This window comes from Lactuca virosa, chromosome 8, assembly GCF_052849685.1.
Source record: "Lactuca virosa cultivar CGN04683 chromosome 8, Lactuca_virosa_CGN04683_v6, whole genome shotgun sequence".
NCBI lineage: Eukaryota > Viridiplantae > Streptophyta > Magnoliopsida > Asterales > Asteraceae > Lactuca > Lactuca virosa.
Window position 1 is genome coordinate 348,842,870 of NC_136433.1, and position 21,637 is coordinate 348,864,506.

The 21,637-nt window shown below is 36.7% G+C and overlaps 2 protein-coding genes across 2 annotated transcripts; both read right to left on the bottom strand.

Annotated features, from left to right (window-relative positions):
• Positions 1-1,398: 1,398 nt before the first annotated feature.
• On the bottom strand, positions 1,399-5,226 carry ECHID (enoyl-CoA hydratase/isomerase D). Its single transcript, XM_079068460.1, has 9 exons — positions 4,829-5,226; positions 4,571-4,693; positions 4,346-4,447; positions 3,367-3,405; positions 3,180-3,278; positions 2,666-2,713; positions 2,468-2,563; positions 1,742-1,864; positions 1,399-1,668 (listed from the first exon to the last, which is right to left on the bottom strand). Exons 1-9 carry the CDS (start codon positions 5,093-5,095, stop codon positions 1,552-1,554), a joined length of 1,014 nt encoding a protein of 337 aa, XP_078924586.1. The 5' UTR covers positions 5,096-5,226; the 3' UTR covers positions 1,399-1,551.
• Positions 5,227-17,705: 12,479 nt separating this feature from the next.
• LOC145131872 (uncharacterized) lies at positions 17,706-19,181 on the bottom strand. The gene has a single exon (XM_079066515.1). The coding sequence runs from the start codon at positions 19,179-19,181 to the stop codon at positions 17,706-17,708; it is 1,476 nt and encodes a 491-aa protein (XP_078922641.1).
• Positions 19,182-21,637: the final 2,456 nt, after the last annotated feature.

A 21,637-nucleotide genomic window follows, 5' to 3' on the forward strand; every position in this document is an offset into this window, starting at 1 on the left:
AATAATTCTATTTTCCTTCGACGAAACTTATATTGGAGTTTAGCGAAGAACCAAGCTCTGCGTGGGCAGAACTTCTGAGCCGAAAGTTCTTCTCCTTGGGGCCTTCTGGCGCTCCGGAACTCGCTACTAACTCCTAAGAAGGGCTAGAGAAAAGCCTTTAGGCTTTGGGGGTATTTGAGAGAGAAGTTGAGAAAAGGTGTGAAGAAAAATGAGGAAAAACGCCTCTATTTATAGGCTGCCAGCGCCGAGTACGTTGAGCGTACTCAAGAATTACGCTGAGCGTAATGGGTTTTTAAGAGTTACGCTAAGCGTACTCAAAATTACGTCGGGCGTAATGTGCCACGTGTCGCGATCTCATGCAAAGCCGTGGGGAAGAAGGTGCGGCTCAGATTGCACCACGTGTCACTCGCTGGTTACTCTAAAAACTAATTATCTTCTAAAATCCGTAACTTTTGCATACGAGCTCCGTTTTTGACGTTTTTTATATCCACGCGTAGGCAGGACCATACTCTACAACGTCCGTTTAGACTCTGTCGGCTAATTTTGAATTTATTTTTAAAGTTATATTTTTAACAGGCCTGAACAGTTAAAGTCCGTTAAAAATTCATAACTTTGTCATCTGACGTCCGTTTTCATTTGTCTTTTTATCATTGAGCTCCTAATAACGAGATCTTCGATTCACGTTTAGGTTGTGTCGGCTAAAAATCGGTCGATCTAAAATTCGAATTTCAGGTTGTGCACTGCTATGCCAAATCTTAGAAAAATCATAAATTCTTCATACTAAGTCAGATTTGGGCGTTCTTTTTATGTATGTTCTCGATTTAACGTATACTACAACTTTCATTTAGATCTCTAAGGCTAAAAAGTAGTTTATCAAAAAATCACTTTTTACGATTTCCAGTACCGTGTCGGTTTTGCCGTAAAACTTCGACAGGTCATAACTTCTTCGTTATAACTCGAATTCCGACGTTCTTTATATGTACGGAACCATTGTGACATATACTATAACTTGGTTATGATTATTTATTCTAAATAATATTCTATTAAAATGTCATTTTTGACGCTTATTGTCTATAAATTGACTAGCCCGAATCTGCGGGCGCTACAACACTTTCATTTATTGTGTAGTATATTATAGCATCATACTTTCATTTCTTTCTAACACAACATTTTATTTTCATTTTTTTTCTTATTAAACCAATGACTCTGAAAAATCTGCCCATTTATATCATTATGCTTTTTTGTTTCCGTATTAGGTATTATACTTTAAAAAAATTACCCATTTATAACATTAATTTTGTTTCGTATTTGGATGACATTTTGCTATTTGGTAATTTTGCAAAGTACAATATTGTAACATGAAGATATGATGGTAGGAAGTTGTAACAAACAAAGAAATGAAAGAACATTGCTATTTATTACATTTAACCCTTATAGAAAATTAATGCGCATTCAATGAGCAATGATTATAGTTACAATTTCTTGCAAAATAATATTAATTGATACAACAATATAAATACACTAATTATTATTCAAGAAAACTCAATGAAGTTAAGGTCGTCGAGGAAACTTTGAAAAGTTTGGAGGCCTACGTTCCATGTATGCCGTCTTTCCCTCGTTACCTTCTTCAGTTCCATAGAAAATTAGTGTCGCATTTCCTCCAATTTCCTGAATGCAAATTAAATGAACAATTTATTTAAAATAAATAAATAAAAATATAATGAATATGGAGTATGACTACCTGGAGTCCAGCATGGCCATCATCGACTGCATTTAAGGAAGATTTTAGCACCCGAATGGCAGTTGGGCTGTTTCTTATGATCTCCCTACACCATTTAACTGTTTCCTCTTCTAGCTTTTCTAGCTACAATAGGATTTAAAGCTTCTCATTAGTAAAAGAACTATATTAATTATATAAATGTAGCAAAATGGGTAAAAGTTCTTTAATATTATAAAGGGCTAATCACTAAAATGGGTGGACTTCTATGATAAAATGACAATCTTTTGAAGAAATATCACACAATGGACTTTGTGAAATTTCTTTAATGAACGCTCCCCACTACAAAAACTATTAAAAATATTTTGCGATTTCTTTTTTGCAAAAAGTCCATTTTGTGATATTTGTTCAAAAGGAAGTCGGTTTATGATAGGATCCCACCCATTTTGGTCATTTTAGCGATTAACATTTTTATGTATAATTAAGGTCTAACTGCAAAGAAATAGCAACATATTTTTATTTACTTGTGAATGATAACATCCTGCTCTCATTTTTTTCTATTATAACATTGTATTTTCAACTTTTTTTTTCGTATTAAGGCATTGTACTTTGAAAACTCTACCAAGTTATAGCATTACACTTTCAATAATTTTCTTACTAGAACATTATATTTTGGTAAATTACCTAATTATAGAAGTGAAATTTTCTCTTTATTGAATTCATGATTATTTGCCTGAAAATTGAACTTACAGGGACTACAATGTTGATCAATCCCATCTTTTCTGCTTCTTGAGCAGTGTAGAATCGTGCCAAAAACCACATTTCACGAGCTTTTTTAGGGCCTACCTGTTTAACGAAAATAAATCGTGTTACAAAAGACAAATCAACTTAAAAAAAAAATCTAATTTGGTTTTCGAATTTCTTTTTGTTTTAGATTAAAGCTTTTACCAATCGTGACATTATCGAACTCCCATAACCAGCATCAAAGCTTCCCACCTTATAGATTCACAAACCAAACACAAACAATGTGGTATTAATTGACTAATAATATTTAAAAATAACTTCAATGTGATATGTCACACCCCAAAATCATAAGTTGTTACTACTAATTATTTCTTACATAAATTATGTCATAGCATCAAACTTGAAAGACACAGAGTAAGGTTTAGAAGAACTTCAAGAATCTTTAGTTTATGTTCTTAATTGAATTGTATTTTTGGTATTCAGATAAATTTTATTGTAAATAGGGTTAAATGCAACAAACAGCAATGTGCTTCAATTAATTTGTTTCTTTTTGTAGCATCTTATTGTCATTTCTTGCTATTACAACATTGTATTTTGAAAAATACTCGATTATAGCAATGTCATCCGAATAGAAATCCAATTTCATTTTTGTAATTTAGTCAAGTATAGTAAGATATGAAAAGACAACAATTTGTTGTATTGTTTGTTGACCAATTACCTTTGGACCTGTTTGACCAAAAATAGCATTATCTGCAGCGATTGTTAGATCACAAACCATATGCAACACATGCCCTCCACCAACAGCATATCCTGCAACCTTGTTGGAAGAAACAAAGAATTTCACTACTAAAATGTGAGTGAATAAAATATTGAGGTTAATTAGAATTAGAAACAATGAAAATTACCATTGCTATAACTGGCTTTGGAAGACGCCGAATTTGCACCTATAATGGGATTAGAGTACACTCATCAAATCAACTTTGGTTGTTTGAATCAAGTTATATGGCAAGAGAACAAGAATACATAGTTATGTACTCCCTTTGTCTCATGAAATCGCATAGGTTGAGTAGACAAAAGTTTAAGGAAAGAGTTTGATTATTTATCAGATACCCAAAATACCCTTCAATAAGAGAAAAAGAATCTTGAAAACACAAGATCGTCTATTAATTTGTAGAGAAGATAATAAAAAAAAATAAGCAAGGTGATGGAATGGTCATTATATTCCAAGATCATTTTTGGTTAGACCATAGGAATGGAATTAATTTACATAGGAATTTAATATAGTTTTATAAAGGGAAATATGCAAAAAAAAGTCACATTATTTTGGGAAACTTTTTTTATAGAGTTCTAATTCTTTTTTTTAATAGAAAAGTCTCGATTCTTTAATATTTTGCCTAAATTTAGAAAAAAAAATCCTTATTTTTATTTTAATAGAAAATGATAGATTATTTTGTAAAATTAAATAATTGAGACTTTTCACTTAAAAAACTTTTAGAACCTGATTCGTACACAACAATTTTTTTTTCCATACACAACAATTTGTGCATTAAAGCATTGTATTGTACAACTTCATAAAGTATAAACTGTTGTGTATGCAGAAAAATTGTTGTGTACGAATCACTTCTTTTTTCCAAAATAATAAGACTTTTATGCATATTTCCCTTTTATAAATAAAGGAAAAAACTTTGAATTCACTTTAAACATTATTTAATAATAATAAATCGAACTTTTTGTTTCCAAAGATAAAGATAAAACATAACAAAATCACATTAAACCCCAAATAACTTTATGAAAAAAAAATATATTTATTTTTAGAGGATATATCTGCAACCAAATAAAAATCGGGTAATTTAAAAAAAAAAAAAATGTTTATGAAAAATTTACTTGTAAATCAAGAACGTTAAGTCGGCCAAAATTTTCAAAATCAGCATAACCGTCTTGACTTCTAAGTGCCTGATCACCGCCGCTACAAAAAGCCTTGGTTCCCTGCAACAATCAATTGTTGAACAAGACTTAACCATTAATGTAATGTGATTATGATTTAAAATCAGAGGAAATAGGCTTCTTCAAAGGTCAAAACTTTTGACATAATACAGTGTTAGTAGTTACCTTTCCAGTGAGAATGATGACTCCTATGTTACTATCATCTCTTGCATCATTGAAAGCACGAATTAGTTCCTTAACTGTATGTGGTCGAAATGCGTTTCTCCTCTCAGGTCTGTTTATTGTTATCTGAAATACAAATGGGAAAATTTGATAGATTGAAAAAGTTATCTAATTGGAGATTGATATGTGAATGCACATGTCACAGTAGGTAAAGTGTTATCCACAAACTACGAGGTATTACGTACATGATAAATTACTAACCTTGGCAATGGCTTCTCCTTCAGCTTTCTCGTAAATAATGTCAGTGAATTCCTTCCCAGACTCATCTGACGAAATTTTCCAAACAGGTATATGGCTTGGAACTTCACCATGAATCCGATGATAGCTATCGTTCATGGAAGCGCTGCAATTAGAGGAACTTATAATTGGGGAAATCGAATGAGGTGGGGGAGGAAGGAGGTGGTTGCTGACCGATGCAACTCTCCTCCGCACTGTGTCTAGGTCTTTCTCTTGAACTCCGGCAGCCATGGATATCGGATTATGGCTGCAATGGCGGTGGTGATGTGATGGCGAATTGGGAAGGAAATGGAGGGAAAGTGTCGTTGTAGAACAATTTGGGAATGGTGGTTAAAGATTTCGTTATCTTATCCGATAAGGCACCAAATGGGCTGCTTTTGACTTTTTTGAAGTCAAAATTATTGTGAATTTTTTCATAAACCAAAGAAGATATTTCGATTAGAGGTGTCTTTCCTTTTAAAATGATTCAACTCAAGTTGCATATGGAAATAGGAGTTTGCTGAATTAAGTTTCAAACTTTATTTTTTTCCTTAATTTTTTTTGATGATTTAACCTTTACAATTTTTTATTTATTTGATTAACCCTTAAATTTTCATTTTTTTCTCGATTTAGCCCTATAATTTTTAATATTTCGGATTAAACTTCAACTTTATTTTTATTTTTCTAAAACATCATTACAGTTTTGTTATCTTGAAAATTTTCTTGCATTCGGTTCTATAATTTAAGGCAGATGTGCACAGCTTCATAATGGTTTGGATTAAATCCAGAAAGATTGTGTTGTAACTCTATTGTTTACTGTTTGCATAAAATTTTCTTCCCGGTGGCATTCACCAATGTTGTAGGTGCATGTATCTAGAAAAGTTCAACTCAAGACGTATAACAATCGTCTCAAGAGTTATTCTCATCAGAAGCCACATGGTTCGATAATGGACGAAGAACAACCTCTCATCTCTTCCTCTTCTTACCAACAAAAGTTATCAATATTCTCTTCTGTCTTCCTCATCTTTCATTATAGAATCGTATGACCCCCTAATGGAAAAAAAAACAATAGGAACAAATTTTACCATTCTTTCACCATAACCAATATAAAAAACTCATTGTAGATAACACTTAATTAAACTAATGATGATTGTGCATCTTGGATTAAATTTTTACAAGACCACCACTCTAGATTTACTCGAAACCATGTGAAGCTCGAAACATCTATTATGGAATTATGGAACCGGATGCAAGATATATTCTAAGATAACAAAGATGTACGGGTTTTTTTCAGGAAAAAAAAAGATATAAAGTTGAGGTTTAATCCAAAAAATGAAAATTTTAAGGGTTTTTCAGGGAAAAAAATTAACTTTCGGAGAAAACCCACTTAATATATAAGATCTTTTTGTGATTAACCCAATACCTAAAATTACATAAATAAGATTATTAAATTTATACATTATATTAAAATTATATAAACAGATTTATTTGGTTGGTTTGGTGAAATTCTAGAAAAGTATATTACATTTACATGGGATTATTGAGAAAAAAAATCTATGTTAATGTTTTTAGGCAAAAACTCGTTCCATTATTGTTTACATTTTATTTTCCTCATTTTATCTGATTTTCAATTGAACGACGAGCCTTTATTCTTTTTCTATTAAGTGGCTTTTAAACACAAAATCAATCATACGCAAAATTCACATAGTTTAAACAAAATCAATTGAACATTTTACATCTAAATGAAAAAAAAAAAGAACAATAAGTTGCCATCTTTAATTCTTTTCAAATTGCAAAATTAATTCTCTTAAAAACTATAATCTTACCATCTTGGAATCATGATATTACTATACATGACATGTTAGGCTCTGTTGAGGAGTTTCATTAATTTTGGACGTTAGACACCAAAAAGTAATGTTTTTAAATATATTTTTATAAAAAACCCTAATTATACCGGCGACACGTCGACTCGGTATCTGACTTTGCTTTTCCGGCTAGCTCCGAGTGTGTGTTTGTGTGTGTGTGTCTGTGGGGGAGGGGGGGGGAGGGGGAGGTTTGATTGAAATTGTGTCGTTATGGCGTGAGGATTATTATGAGTAGAATTTTAACTTTATTCATTGTTACTAATATCTTGTACTTACAATAATATCTTGGGTAGCCCAAAATCTTGAACATACCAAATATATTGGGACTCTCGTTGTATTTCTTATCTTTCTGAATGCATGAACGAAGACTTATCTAAAAGAGTATAAACCAAGTCAAAGGGCATGTGGTCAAACAAGAATAAAGGTCAACCAAGAATCAACGAATATCTCAATATTTTAGGAGAGTTAGTTATAAGATCTTTGTATATAAAGACAAGTTGATCACAACACGGATGGACCTTCTCACTCTTACTTTCTCTTTGAACACTCTTAAGCACATGAATAATCAATACATGATCAACTAGCACCTTTAATTCTATTCTTCTTTAATAAAAGTTCTAAGGCAGTATGACGCTATCACCTCTGAAGGTTTTATGCTAGATATCATAAAGGGTTAAGGATTTTCCTTGTATATCTTTGTGCTCTTGCATAGATTTTACTTATATGCTGTTATCTGATTAATTTCAATACTCACATACATTCACTTAATCACTTGTTTTGTAACACATGACTGTTTGCACAATCACAACGTTAAGTACATACATTCACTTAATCACTTGTTTTGTTACACATGACTGTTTGCACAATCACAACCTTAAGATACTCTCTGATATCATGTGGTATCTTAACCCCTTTTTGAATATCTTATGATTTATCACTTTAATCAACTAATTTACAACTTAAATACTACTTTTTTCCTTTTAAGTACATGCATATTTACAGTATGGAATAAACCAAACAATTACGATTACCTTGCAAAATTTCATCTTACTATATTATTCCCAAGATCTTGGGCACATCCAAGATCTTAGGCATATTTCAAGATCTTCATCAACTTAGAATTTATAATTTACTTTCTTAAAATCCTTACCTAAAACATCACACTACACTTACTAATTTGGTAACAAAAATATTTTATCGATTTTTGACCAAAACAATCTGGTGTCATTCGTGGGACAAGTGGTGTAATTACCTTTTTTGAGATTATTTGAAAGGGATGAATGTAGATGGCAGGTAACTACTTTCTTACCCCTATTTAGACACTGATCCTTCAATTTTGTTTGATCAACACATGAAGTTTCAGTGTCATATTCTCTGAATGCTACGTTTCTTCAATGTTTGAAAAGACGTATGTTTTGTATATGCTAACTGGACCAAGATGAAACAAGTGGAATCTAATTTTCAATTATATGATCCGATAAACGAATTCATTTAAATCGGATAAAAATGCGTCAGTGATGAACCATTTTGCATTCTGACATGTTTTGGGTTAGAATCAAATTTTATAAATTGTTATATAGGTATTATAATATTCTTAATTTAATTTATTTAGTATATATATTAACATTTGATAATTATAATATGCGTGTGAGTTTTTTTGGTGTGTATAATTATCACAGGTAGTTGTGTGTGTGTGTGTGTTTTATCTTTTTTCTTTACACTAATTTCAGGGCATGCGATGATTATAATTTTTTAGGTTGGTGTTATAATTGGGTTTTTCTTTATTGAATAGGGTGTAGCATCCGGGATTTTCCTGGTATTATTAAACATTTTAAAATTGAAGAATGGAATGGTTTAGTTTGAGCTTTGACCTTTGGGCCTTATTAGTGGGCTGAGGAAGCGACGTACGCGGGGCGTACACAGCCATGTACGCCCAGCGTACTCGTGTGAATGAACCGCGGAGGCCAGGTGCGTACGCCCAGCGTACCAGGAGTACGCCCCACGTACACATGCAGCTCATTAAACCTTAAAATTTAGGGTTTACTCCCTATATAAAGAGCATAACTCTTGTTTGTTCAGCCTCCCTTCACTCCTACCCAGCCACCACGAAAAACCTAGCTCCCTTTGTGTGCCTTTGTGTTCTAGAAGCCATTTGAGAGTGCTTTTGGTGTTGTTTTAGTGAGAAAAGAAGAAAGGAGCTTAAAGAAGAAGTAAGGATTGTTATAACCGATGTCGTACACGATTTAAACAAATAAAAATAATAAATAAACTGCTTTATTGCACTAACAGGTAGTACAGGTAAGCAGGTTCGGATCCTCAGGGACACGTCCTAATGTTTACACCTCTTTGCGTAAGGTGTGATCTAATTCTTGATGAATGCAATAAACATAAAAAAAGGGGGGGTTTATTTCTGAAAATTAAACTAATAGAAATCGAAAATGACAAAAGAATAACTAAATTTAAAGTGGTGAAAATTTAAATAAGAGAAAGCAATTCCAGTTTCGCGGTGACTCCTCTAATCATATAATTAACCTTCAACACAATATTTGACTATGCACTTGTTTAAACTGGTACTAAGGTTCATTAACAAGCTCTAATAACCTTTGTTACAAAAATCATTTAATCAAAATAAGTTCTTTGAGTTAAATCTAACTTTTTACTAAACTAACCAAACAAGATCTTGACTAATAAAGAAAAGTTGCATTAGACACAGTGTAATTCCCAGTAAAGTACAATACCTCTCATAAGCTAGGAGGCGTTAAAACTTGTTTGATCATTTCATATCAGAGTTAACCCTAAACTTAGAATTAATCTAATACTTGTCACTTTTTACTAATTAATTTAGACAATTACGGATCTAAACAATTAGATGACTAGAATGATTCACAAACAATTTATGTGGCCAACAGAAACTGAAATCAAAATCAAACATTCTATTTAACACATAATTGATCACACTAAACGGTAATCATAGTCAAACATAGTGCCTAATGATTAATCATACGAAAAGGTTACGTTTTGCGAAACTGAAATCTGAGTTTTTAGCCTGACATGGCTAAAAACGGATTACAAACAGTGGTAATAGAATCTAAACGATAAATCTTACTAAACTATGAATTGGAATCGAATCGTCTCCTTTAGATCTGCGTTCTTCACTTGAAAACCTCTGAAAATCGCATCTGAATCGCCAGGAATCGCCAATTAGGGTTACTGGAAGAGTATCAGGCTGTATTTATACGTCTAGCTGTCAAAACGTCGTACCTGCGATCGCATGTATCACCCAAAAATGCGTCACGAGATTTTTTAATGAAGTACGTTGCTATTTCGACGCAAATTGACCAACCTGCGATCGTAAAGCCACAACCTGCGATCGCAAGTTTCTTTTTTTCCTTATCTGATGAATTTTCTAGGTCGACAAAACCTCGAAGGCAACCTGCGATCCAACCTGCGATCGCAAAGGCATACCTGTGATGGCAAGGGCACAACCTGCGATCGCATGTTACTGCTTTTGGGCTCTTTTGATTATCGTTCCTCCTTCCAAGCAGTTCTTGATCATTTCCCGGCATCCTTCCTTGGTCTAGACTCCAATTAAGCTCCTAAGCATCCACAAACGCATCCCGAACTTGCGCAATCATCCATGTGCTCCAAACGGCCCTGAAAAATCATAACAAACGTGAGCAGTACGGGCATTCTTCAAAATAATCATGAAACACGAAACACATAAGAATAATCGGGAATTAGTTAGCTTTTTATAATGAAATATGTAGGAAATTGTGCTAAAAGATGCATATAAAATGCATCTAACAAACCTCCCCAAGCTTAGACCTTACTTGCCCTCGAGTATGGAAACGATAACTTTGGAAACGGAATTGGGGCTAAAGGCAATAACGGGACAACCTAGACACGCGTTAACTAAAAAAAAACAAAAACCTAAATAATAAGAACTACCAAAGCTAAACATAAAACATGCATGCAAAGATAAAGAAAATGAACAATGAACTAAAATAGTATGCAAATGAGAAACAAACAACTAAAATGAAACATGCTCTTTTTTTTTTACTTTTATATTTTATATTTTTTTCTTTTTACGATCAGACTTTACATCGATAATGGGCTCCAATCACTAACACCAAAGCAACCATCCTGCTATCTTTCATGTATCACAGACTCCCAAAGTAAGGAAGACCACAAAACGGTGTAACACAATAATCCAACTCTAGTTTTATTTAAACTTTGCACCTTAATTAGCTTTATGAGTGAAAATAACATAGTCCGGATCTCATGTCCTTAAGACTAGCTGGCCAAGAATCAGAATCGACGCATCCTTAAGAACCCGCACGACCAAATCAGCTTTCGCCGAAGCAGCAAGGACCAACCCCCGTAGGAGCCCGAGCTCTATGCTTTCACTTTTTCGAGAGCCACAAGTATCATATCACACAGTTCTTTATTCGCCAGATGTAACTTTGGAATGGCTTCTAACTTGATTGAACTTTGATTTATACTTCGTTTTGAGCTTGATTTCTTCAATCTCTTTTTTTTTGGAATTTCCTGAAGTTTATTCAATTGAGCGCTTGAAATTCTTTGATTTGGGTACTAGATATAACGTTGTACCCTTTCTTCATTTTGACTGTGTGGATCTGATACTTAAGCTCTCTGTTACCGCGAGGGTAACGCGTGGCAACAAATAGGGCCATGTTCTGTGGGTTCAGAGTTGCCGATAAAGATTCTTTTTAAACATTAATAAGCAAATCATCCTAGAGCTGTTATTACCGCCCAAAAAACGTTTCAGTACGATATTTTTTTTATTATCTAAGGCCGGGGTCTCGAATTACGGTGTCTTGGGTCCCCTGGTTATGACAGCTGATTCTACACTTCCAATAACAATCAAGTCGCTTCGGATTTTTTTCATTTTCAATTCTCAATATCCCACTTCATGGAGCTATCGTATGTAAAGAGTGTCATCATCCCATAATTTTTTTTTAAAATGCAGAATGCAACAAGATGAAAATATTTTAGAAAAAACTAGGAAGAAATAAAATGACAAATAAAAGAAACATAAATGAAAAATCTTTTTGGATTTTTTTTAATTAACAAAATAAAAACTTTTTACAAAAAGATAGGAAATCCCCTCCCCAAGCTTAAAATTAAGCATTGTCCTCAATGCTTAGGGAGGAGTGGAAGACGATTACTCGGACGGGGGAGCATAGCGGCGGAAGAATTCGTCGCGGAAATCGTCGAAGTCGTCGCGCAGACCTAAGAGCTCGTCATGATAGTCGGTAACCTGAGTGCTATATTGCTGATAGTCGAGGCGAAGACCAGTCATCGTCTACTGAATGGAAGCAATATCCCCATGGAGGTCAAGATAATGCTGGTAAGTGAAGGGAGAGTTGAGGTGGGGGTAAGATGGCTGGGTGGGTGGGGGCTGATCCTGAAAGTCAGTGTGCATGGGATCAGGCTGGCTAAAGGATATGGGTGTGGCGTCTGCGTAGTCTGGGTGCTGAGTGGATGAAGATGGTCGATCAGACTGTGGGCGCTGAGCCTATTGTGCCCTATGTGGGCGAGGAGGTAGTGAGATGTTCGAAGGAAGCACCCATACAGTCTCGCTAATGGGGTCAGCGAGAGCGATGACATCAGGTCCAGTGACCTTGAAATACGTGGAGCGACCCCGCATCCAAACACATGCACCTGGGGCAGTACGAAGCATGTGCAAAGCCCGAAAGTTCTGCAGGGTCAGACGAAAAGAATCACCGGTAAAGAAGGTGTACTCTGGAGGAGATTGCGGGTCGAGGGAGCGGGCAATGAAAGAAATCAAACCACCACAGCAAATTGCACCGCCAGTGCGAAGAGCTAAAACTCTATAGAACCGTCTAATGATAATATCACCAAAATGTGGACGGTATGACCCGGTGATCATGCACCACAAAAGAAAAAGCTCGGCTTTGCCGGCTTTCGTAGTCTCAATCTGTGCATAAATGATATTGCATATAATTTTCAATGCAATTTTGAGAACAGTGTGCATGATGCTAGTCTATACGGATGAGGCTGAATCATAAGACTCCAAAACGGTAATGGAGTACCAAAACTCACGTACGTCAAAAGCGGGGGTGGGCTGGGATAAACTGGTGATAGGGGTATGGAAGAAAGTATATAACTGGTCGACGTGAATAGTGGGAGGGGTGCTAAAAATACGAAAAGCTATATTTCCCTCATGATTTATCTCACTAAGTGTGGCTAAAAGCTCTCGGGTCAGTAGGGGACAAGTGCCAAAATCTGCAGATAATAGGCGCTCCCAGCCAATATTGGCAAAAAGAGCGCGAACACCATCATAAATATGGAGTTCCTGCATTAATGTGCGGCTAGGGGCCCAGACCTGTGGCAAAATCTTGCGGCCGAGAAGTCGTTGGTAACAGTCGAGTGCGGCCTGTGAACCTAAATCCACAGTAACATTGTCCACCTGGACAGTGTATGACGGGTCTGAGGTGTCAACCTGTCTGCGTGAACGGGAGGGTCTAGGGGGCATTTTGCAAGGTAAATTGGGACAAGGTAGGCACAATTTCCAGGTAAAAATAATAATAATAATGAAGCAAAAATAAGTATTTCTAACTACTCCTAAACGACCGCACAAATATCACAAAAATAGAAATTAGTTTCAGAACGAAAATACCTGACTGTGCGCTGAGCAGCAGTATATTTTTCATGCCGAATTTTTTTTTGATTTTTGAAATTCCGTTCGGATGAATCTCTTCTGAATTGCGTCGTGAGCAAACGTTTCTACTTTTCGTGGCCTGCGGATGACTAACGGAACGTAGATCTGAAAAAGAAACTCACAAAAAATTCAAATTTCAAATGAACATAATGAGATTTTTGGAGAATTTCAACCATGAAAACATGATTTCATTACCGTAGAGATGTTGCAGGAGTAAAATAGAAGAGATTGATACCTTATTTGCTTGATTTGGAAGAAAAATGAACGATTTGATTGTTTGTTGGTGAAAGAACTCGAAAATGTAATGGATTTCAGAGAGAATTTTCGGAGTGTGGTGGTTACAAATGAGGCTGCGATCGTAATTTATAGGGAAAACACAACCTGCGACCGCAAGGAGGGAACCTGCGATCGTAGGTTAGACTTTTTGAACGTTGGGCACGTTTTTCAATGCAGGGTAACAGCTAGATGATAAGAAACGGATACATGCGATCGTAAGGGGGAAACATGCTATCGCAGGTTTTGAAAATGTCCTCAAATCGATTTGTTTTTCAAAAGTGAGCCAGGAACAAAAACGAGATACATGCGATCGCAAGGGGGAAACCTGTGATCGCAGGTTTGTTCGATTATACTCAATTCGATTTTAAAATTGTTTAAACTCGTTCCAAACCCTAAAAACTGATACATGCGATCGCAAGGGGGAAACCTGCGATCGCAGATTAGCTATTTTCGTGAAAACAGTTCCAAAAAAACCTCGATGACTACCTGCGACCTCAAAATGTATAACCTGCGATCGCAAAGACTGGGCATGCGGTCGCAGGTTCCACAAAAACTGTATTTTTCAAAAAATTTCAAATTCTCTCTGTTCCTTCTTATTTTAAAAACACGATTTAGTTAAAAATAGAACGACCTAAGTAGCTAAAACACACAAAAAATTAAAAAGAAGTTTGCAAAAACGAAATCAAAACAAACGCCCGGGTTGCCTCCCGGTAAGCTGCCCGTTTTTTCTGTCGTTGGCTCGACGTTGTTACTTGGTTTCCTCAATTGCGGTAAGTCGGGACCTCGACTACCTCCACTTCTTCATTTGTAACTTGAAACCCTTTGTAAAATGGTTTGAGACGGTGACCATTTACCTTAAAAATCTTTCCTGTTTGTTCACTCTTAATTTCTATAGCACCATGATCAAACACGTTGGTAACAACAAAAGGTCCCACCCAACGAGACCTTAATTTACCGGAAATAAGTTTGAAACGAGAGTGATATAAGAGTACCTTTTGACCGGTAGTGAATACCTTTCGCGAGATCATCTTGTCGTGAAAAACTTTTGTCTTCTCCTTATAGATTGCTTCGTTCTCGTACGCATCGTTCCGGATTTCTTCTAACTCTTGGATATCCAATCTTCTTTTCTTGCCAGCTTCATCCATGCTCATATTCAAATTTTTGACAGCCCAATATGCTCGATGCTCCCACTCAACCGGCAATCGACAAGGTTTGCCAAAAACTATTCAATATGGTGACATACCGATAGAAGTCTTGTATGCTGTCCGGTGAGCCCATAACGCATCATCCAATCGAATACTCCAATCTTTCTTGACCGGATTGATGGTTTTCTGTATAATGCCCTTAATCTGTCTGTTTGAAGCTTCAACATGCCCATTGGTTTGCGGGTGATATGTTGTGGATACCCGATGTGTGACACCATATTTCTTGAGGACTGCTTCGAGGGTGCGGTTGCAGAAATGCGTACCCCGATCACTAATAATGGCTTTTGGTGTCCCAAACCTAGCAAATATATTTGTGTTGACAAAATCAACCACAACCTTGGCATCGTCGGTTCGTGTAGCTTTTGCCTCGACCCATTTGGACACGTAATCCACAGCAAGTAAGATGTACACAAACCCGAAAGAAGACGGAAACGGACCCATGAAATCTATACCCCAAACGTCAAAGATTTAACATATTAAGATTGGAGTAAGTGGCATCTGATTACGAGATGTCAAAGACCCAGTCATTTGACATCTTTCACAGGTTTTGCAAAATAGAAAAGAGTCACGAAAAATATGAGGCCAATAAAGGCCGTTGTCCAAGACCTTGCGTGCGGTTCGCTGTGGACCATAATGCCCTCCCCAAGCTTCTGAATGGCAGAAATTCAGGATTGACTTGACTTCATCTTGAGGTACACATCTTCTAATCACCTGATCAGCACAGTGTTTCCATAGATACGGCTCGTCCCAAACATATCTTTTCGCCTCCTTCTTTATTTTATCTTTTTGGGCTCGGGTGAGAGCTGAAGGGAGTTCTCTGGAAACCAAGTAGTTTACTATATTAGCAAACCAAGGAGGGTTCTGAACAGCGAATAGATGCTCGTCAGGAAATGTTTCGCGGATCGGTGTCGGGTCTTCAGGTGGGGTGAGTCGGCTCAAATGATCAGCTACCAAATTTTCTCTCCCACTTTTGTCCCTAATCTCTATGTCGAATTCCTGTAGTAGCAAAATCCATCTAATCAACCTTGGCTTTGAGTCCTTTTTGGCAAGAAGGTACCGAATGGCTGCGTTATCCGAAAAGATTATGACTTTTGTGCCCAACAAATACTTTCTGAATTTTTCCAGTTCAAAAACAATTGACAGCAACTCTTTTTCAGTGGTGGAGTAATTTGCTTGGGCGCTGTCCAAAGTTTTTGATGCGTAGTATATAACGTGGGGAACCCGGTCTTTTCTCTGTCCCAAAACAGCTCCAACAGTAGTGTTACTGGCGTCACACATAATCTCGAATGGTAAGCTCCAATCTGGGGGCTGAATGATGGGGGCAGAAGTAAGAAGATTTTTCAGCACATTAAAAGCCTTCTTGCAATCTTCATTGAAGTCAAATTCAGCGTCTTTCTGCAATAACTGGCACATGGGAACTGATATCTTTGAAAAATCTTTTATAAACCTCCTGTAAAACCCTGCATGACCAAGAAAGGAACGCACTTCCCGAACATTCTTCAGGTAGGGTAAGCTCTTTATAACATCTATTTTTGCTTTATTGACTTCCAAATCTCTTTTTGAAACAATATGTCCAAGAATCAGACCTTGGTCAACCATAAAGTGACATTTTTCAAAATTTAAGACCAGATCTGTTTCTATACATCTTTGTAAAATTTTTTTGAGGTTTTTCAAACAAATATCAAAGGAGTCTCCATAGACGGTAAAATCATACATGAAGACTTCTATGGTATTTTCGACATACTCAGAAAAGATACTAACCATACACCTTTGAAAGGTTGCAGGTGCGTTGCAAAGTCCAAAGGGCATACGCCTATATGCGAATGTCCCGAAAGGGCAGGTGAAAGTCGTTTTCTCCTGGTCTTCTGGAGCAACTGGAATCTGATGGAAACCTGAAAATCCATCCCAACAGCAGTAGTGGGATTTTCCAGCAAGCCTCTCTAGCATCTGATCTATGAATGGGAGAGGAAAATGATCTTTCCGGGTGGCTGCATTTAATTTTCTGTAGTCAATACAAACGCGCCATCCGTTCTGAACCCGAGTTGGAACCAGTTCTCCTTCCTTGTTCTCTACCACTATCACTCCAGCCTTCTTAGGAACAACTTGAACTGGGCTAACCCACTTGCTGTCAGAAATTGGGTATATCATCCCAGCATCCAGTAACTTCATAATTTCTTTTTTAACCACCTCCATCATTGGTGGGTTTAATCTGCGTTGGGCTTCTCACGATGGCTTATAATCTTCTTCCATCAAAATTTTGTGCATGCATAGAGATGGGCTGAGTCCTTTGATGTCTACAATAGTCCACCCAATTGCACTTTTATACTCCTTTAAAATTCTGATCAGCTCTAACTCTTCTTTTTCTGACAGCTTGTTGGATATGATAACTGGTAATGTTTCTTTTTCTCCAAGATATGCATATTTCAGATGTTCTGGAAGTGTCTTCAGCTCCAAGATGGGGGCTTGCATTACAGAAGGAAAAAGCTTGGAGTTAGAAACTGGTACTTTAAGAATTTGGGTACCATACCTCAACTTTCTCTGCTGGTCCATATGAGCTGCTATCTCTTGAACTTCTCTATCAACCACATAATTTTCTGATATACCCTTAGCTGTATTAATAGACAAATTTCTGTGGAGCACTAATGCTAGTGACTCACGGTTAGCAATCTCAAAATATTCTGCAGATAATGGTTCAATTACATCAATGAAATTAAGGGCTGAAACATCATCAGGGTAACGTATGGCATCATAAATATTGAAGTTGATAACTTCACCATCAAATTCCATTGAAAGGGTACCATCATAAACATCTATTTTGGTTCTGGCATTTTAAAAAATGGTCTCCCCAAAAGAATGGAACCTGAATTTGGTGAGTCGTCATCTCCCATATCCAAAACATAGAAATCAGCTGGAAATATGAGTTCATTCACTTGAACCAAAACGTCTTCCAGCACACCTTTTGGGTGCACCAGAGAACGATCAACTAACTGAATGATGACTCCTGTTCTTTTTAATGGCCCTACCCCAATAGTTTTAAAAAGTGAATATGGCAAAACATTTATAGAAGCTCCTAAGTCCAACATAGCTCTTGGCACTGAAAGGTTCCCCAACTTCAAAGGAACACTAAATACTCCTAGATCCTTACACTTTGGGGGTAGCCTTTTTTGTAAAACAGCTGAAACATTCTCGCTTACTTTAACTGTTTCGTTTCCTTTTAATTTTCTTTTTGAAGTACACAACTCTTTTAAAAATTTAGCATATCGGGGTAGTTGTTTAATTGCATCAAGAAGGGGAATATTTACCTCAACCTTTCTGAAGAAATCCATAATCTCTTTATCTTCCTTTTCTCTTTTCGTGTTTTTCAGTCTTGAGGGAAAAGGAGGAGGGATAATTTTTACTTCAGCTTCAGCAGGTCCATCTTTTTGCTGCACCTCTTCAGTTGCCTCAGATTCTTGCTCAACCACGATCTCTTCTTCCTCATCTTCTTGCTGATCTGGTCCTTTGTAGTTTTTACCACTTCTGAGGGTGACAGCACAAGCATTGTGCTTCGGGTTTTTCTCAGTCTGAGATGGGAATTTTCCTTGGGTTTGTGCTTCTAGTTTGCTCATGGAGTTCGCGAGTTGTGATACCTGCTGCTCTAGATTTTTTATGTTGGACTTTGTTTCATTCTGGAAAGCTTGGGTACTTGTAGCAAGACTTTTAACTATGTCTTCCAAAGACATGCTGGAACTACTAGCTTGTGACTCAACAGGTGGTTGCTGAAAATTGCTCTGGTGCTGATTTTGCTGAAAAGGTTGGTGAAACTCGGGTGGAGCTTGATATTGGTTTCTTTGCTGAAAGTTCTGTTGAGGTCTTGGCTGGAAATTGTTATTTTGAGGCCCTCCCCAAGCTTGGTTGTTGCGATGTTGATCAAATGGCCTTTGCTGAAATCCTCCCATAGCTTGCACAGATTCATTATCTTCTTGAAGTATTGGGCACATATCAGTTGGGTGCCCGGTTTTGCAGCAGATCCCGCAAGGTTTGACCTTTGGCTCTATACCTTTTTCTTTTGTCAACAAAAGGACAGCTTTAGTCAATTCTGAAATCTGGGATTCCAGGTGGGCATTGCTCATCTCCTTGACTCCTCTTGGATGGTCTGGGTACCACTCTTCCTCAGTTGCTGAATGTTTTGATTCATTGGCCAACTTCTCTATTAATGCCCTGATCTCTGTTGGTGTCATGTCTGAAAGTGACCCTCCACTAGATGCATTTATTAGTCGCCTCTCCATAGGTATCACTAATGCCATGCTGTGGGCATCAGACTAACAACTTCTTGAATCGCTCCCAATAAGTATGGAGAGCTTCTCTTTTGCCTTGCTTTATACCCAAAATCTCTCTGCGTAGATTTGACACTTTCGCCTCGGGAAAATATTTTTCCAGGAAGAGTTTGGCGAGTTCATTCCAGCTTGTTATTGAACCAGAAGAAAGGTCATATAACCACTCTTTTGCTGCATCTTGAACTGAGAAGGGAAACGCCCTGAGTTTGATCTGGTCTTCAGTAACTCCATGGGGTTTCATTCCAGAGCAGACAACATGGAATTCCTTGAGAAATTTATGAGGATCTTCATTCTGTAGGCCTCGAAATGGGGGCAGCAGATGGATTAAACCGGATTTGAGCTCAAAATTTTGATCTTCTGGAAAGGTGATACACAAGGGCTGTTGGGTAACCTCTTGTGTTGCCCACTCACAGAGAGTTTTTTCAACTTCATCTCTGTTTAAGCTCATGATGAATTCTGATTCGGTTGCAGAAGAATCTGTGAGTTCGGGTTTGTCTGAAGATGATGATGAGTATGTTTTGAACGGGCTGTTAACGAGTGAGGTAGGTGGTGCTTTTGGAAAAGGTTGAAATGAGTGTTTAGGTTCGTTCCACAAGGGAGTGCCTTGTGGTATGGGTGAGGTTGAGGTTCCTTTTTGTTGCTTTCGAAGTTTTCCTTCCTTCTTTAGCTTCCTAGCAGTCTTCTCAATCTCTGGATCAAAAATCAGATTACCTGTACATGAAGATCTTGGCATAAAACTATTAGTGTTATACCGTGTCCCCGGCAACAGCGCCAATTTGTTATAACCGCTGTCGTACACGATTTAAACAAATAAAAATAATAAATAAACTGCTTTATTGCACTAACAGGTAGTACAGGTAAGCAGGGTCGGATCCTCAGGGACACGTCCTAATGTTTACACCTCTTTGCGTTAGGTGTGATCTAATTCTTGATGAATGCAATAAACATAAAAAAGGGTGTTTATTGAATAGGGTGTAGCATCCGGGATTTTCCAGGTATTATTAAACATTTTAAAATTGAAGAATGGAATGGTTTAGTTTGGGCTTTGACCTTTGGGCCTTATTAGTGGGCTGAGGAAGCGACGTACGCGGGGCGTACACAGCCATGTACGCCCAGCGTACTCGTGTGAATGAACCGCGGAGACCAGGAGTACGCCCTGCGTACACATGCAGCTCATTAAACCTTAAAATTTAGGGTTTACTCCCTATATAAAGAACATAACTCTTGTTTGTTCAGCCTCCCTTCACTCCTACCCAGCCACCACGAAAAACCTAGCTCCCTTTGTGTGCCTTTGTGTTCTAGAAGCCATTTGAGAGTGCTTTTGGTGTTGTTTTAGTGAGAAAAGAAGAAAGGAGCTTAAAGAAGAAGTAAGGATTGTTATAACCGATGTCGTACACGATTTAAACAAATAAAAATAATAAATAAACTGCTTTATTGCACTAACAGGTAGTACAGGTAAGCAGGTTCGGATCCTCAGGGACACGTCCTAATGTTTACACCTCTTTGCGTAAGGTGTGATCTAATTCTTGATGAATGCAATAAACATAAAAAAAGGGGGGGAGGTTATTTCTGAAAATTAAACTAATAGAAATCGAAAATGACAAAAGAATAACTAAATTTAAAGTGGTGAAAATTCAAATAAGAGAAAGCAATTCCAGTTTCGCGGTGACTCCCCTAATCATATAATTAACCTTCAACACAATATTTGACTATGCACTTGTTTAAACTGGTACTAAGGTTCATTAACAAGCTGTAATAACCTTTGTTACAAAAATCATTTAATCAAAATAAGTTCTTTGAGTTAAATCTAACTTTTTACTAAACTAACCAAACAAGATCTTGACTAATAAAGAAAAGTTGCATTAGACACAGTGTAATTCCCAGTATAGTACAATACCTCTCATAAGCTCGGAGGCGTTAAAACTTGTTTGATCATTTCATATCAGAGTTAACCCTAAACTTAGAATTAATCTAATACTTGTCAGTTTTTAGTAATTAATTTAGACAATTACGGATCTAAACAATTAGATGACTAGAATGATTCATAAACAATTTATGTGGCCAACAGAAACTGAAATCAAAATCAAACATTCTATTTAACACATAATTGATCAAACTAAACGGTAATCATAGTCAAACATAGTGCCTAATGATTAATCATACGAAAAGGTTACGTTTTGCGAAACTGAAATCTGAGTTTTTAGCCTGACATGGCTAAAAACGGATTACAAACAGTGGTAATAGAATCTAAACGATAAATCTTACTAAACTATGAATTGGAATCGAATCGTCTCCTTTAGATCTGCGTTCTTCACTTGAAAACCTCTGAAAATCGCATCTGAGTCGCCAGGAATCGCCAATTAGGATTACTGGAAGAGTATCAGGCTGTATTTATACGTCTAGCTATCAAAATGACGTACCTGCGA

Coding starts and splice junctions, on each gene's coding strand:
- ECHID (XM_079068460.1), bottom strand. CDS start 5,095: ATGGCTGCCGGAGTTCAAGAGAAAGACCTAGACACAGTGCGGAGGAGA. Junction 2,714..3,179: donor TTGGTCAAACAGGTCCAAAG/GTAATTGGTCAA, acceptor TGAATCTATAAG/GTGGGAAGCTTTGATGCTGG. Junction 1,865..2,467: donor TGATCAACATTGTAGTCCCT/GTAAGTTCAATT, acceptor ATCCTATTGTAG/CTAGAAAAGCTAGAAGAGGA.
- LOC145131872 (XM_079066515.1), bottom strand. CDS start 19,181: ATGGCATTAGTGATACCTATGGAGAGGCGACTAATAAATGCATCTAGT.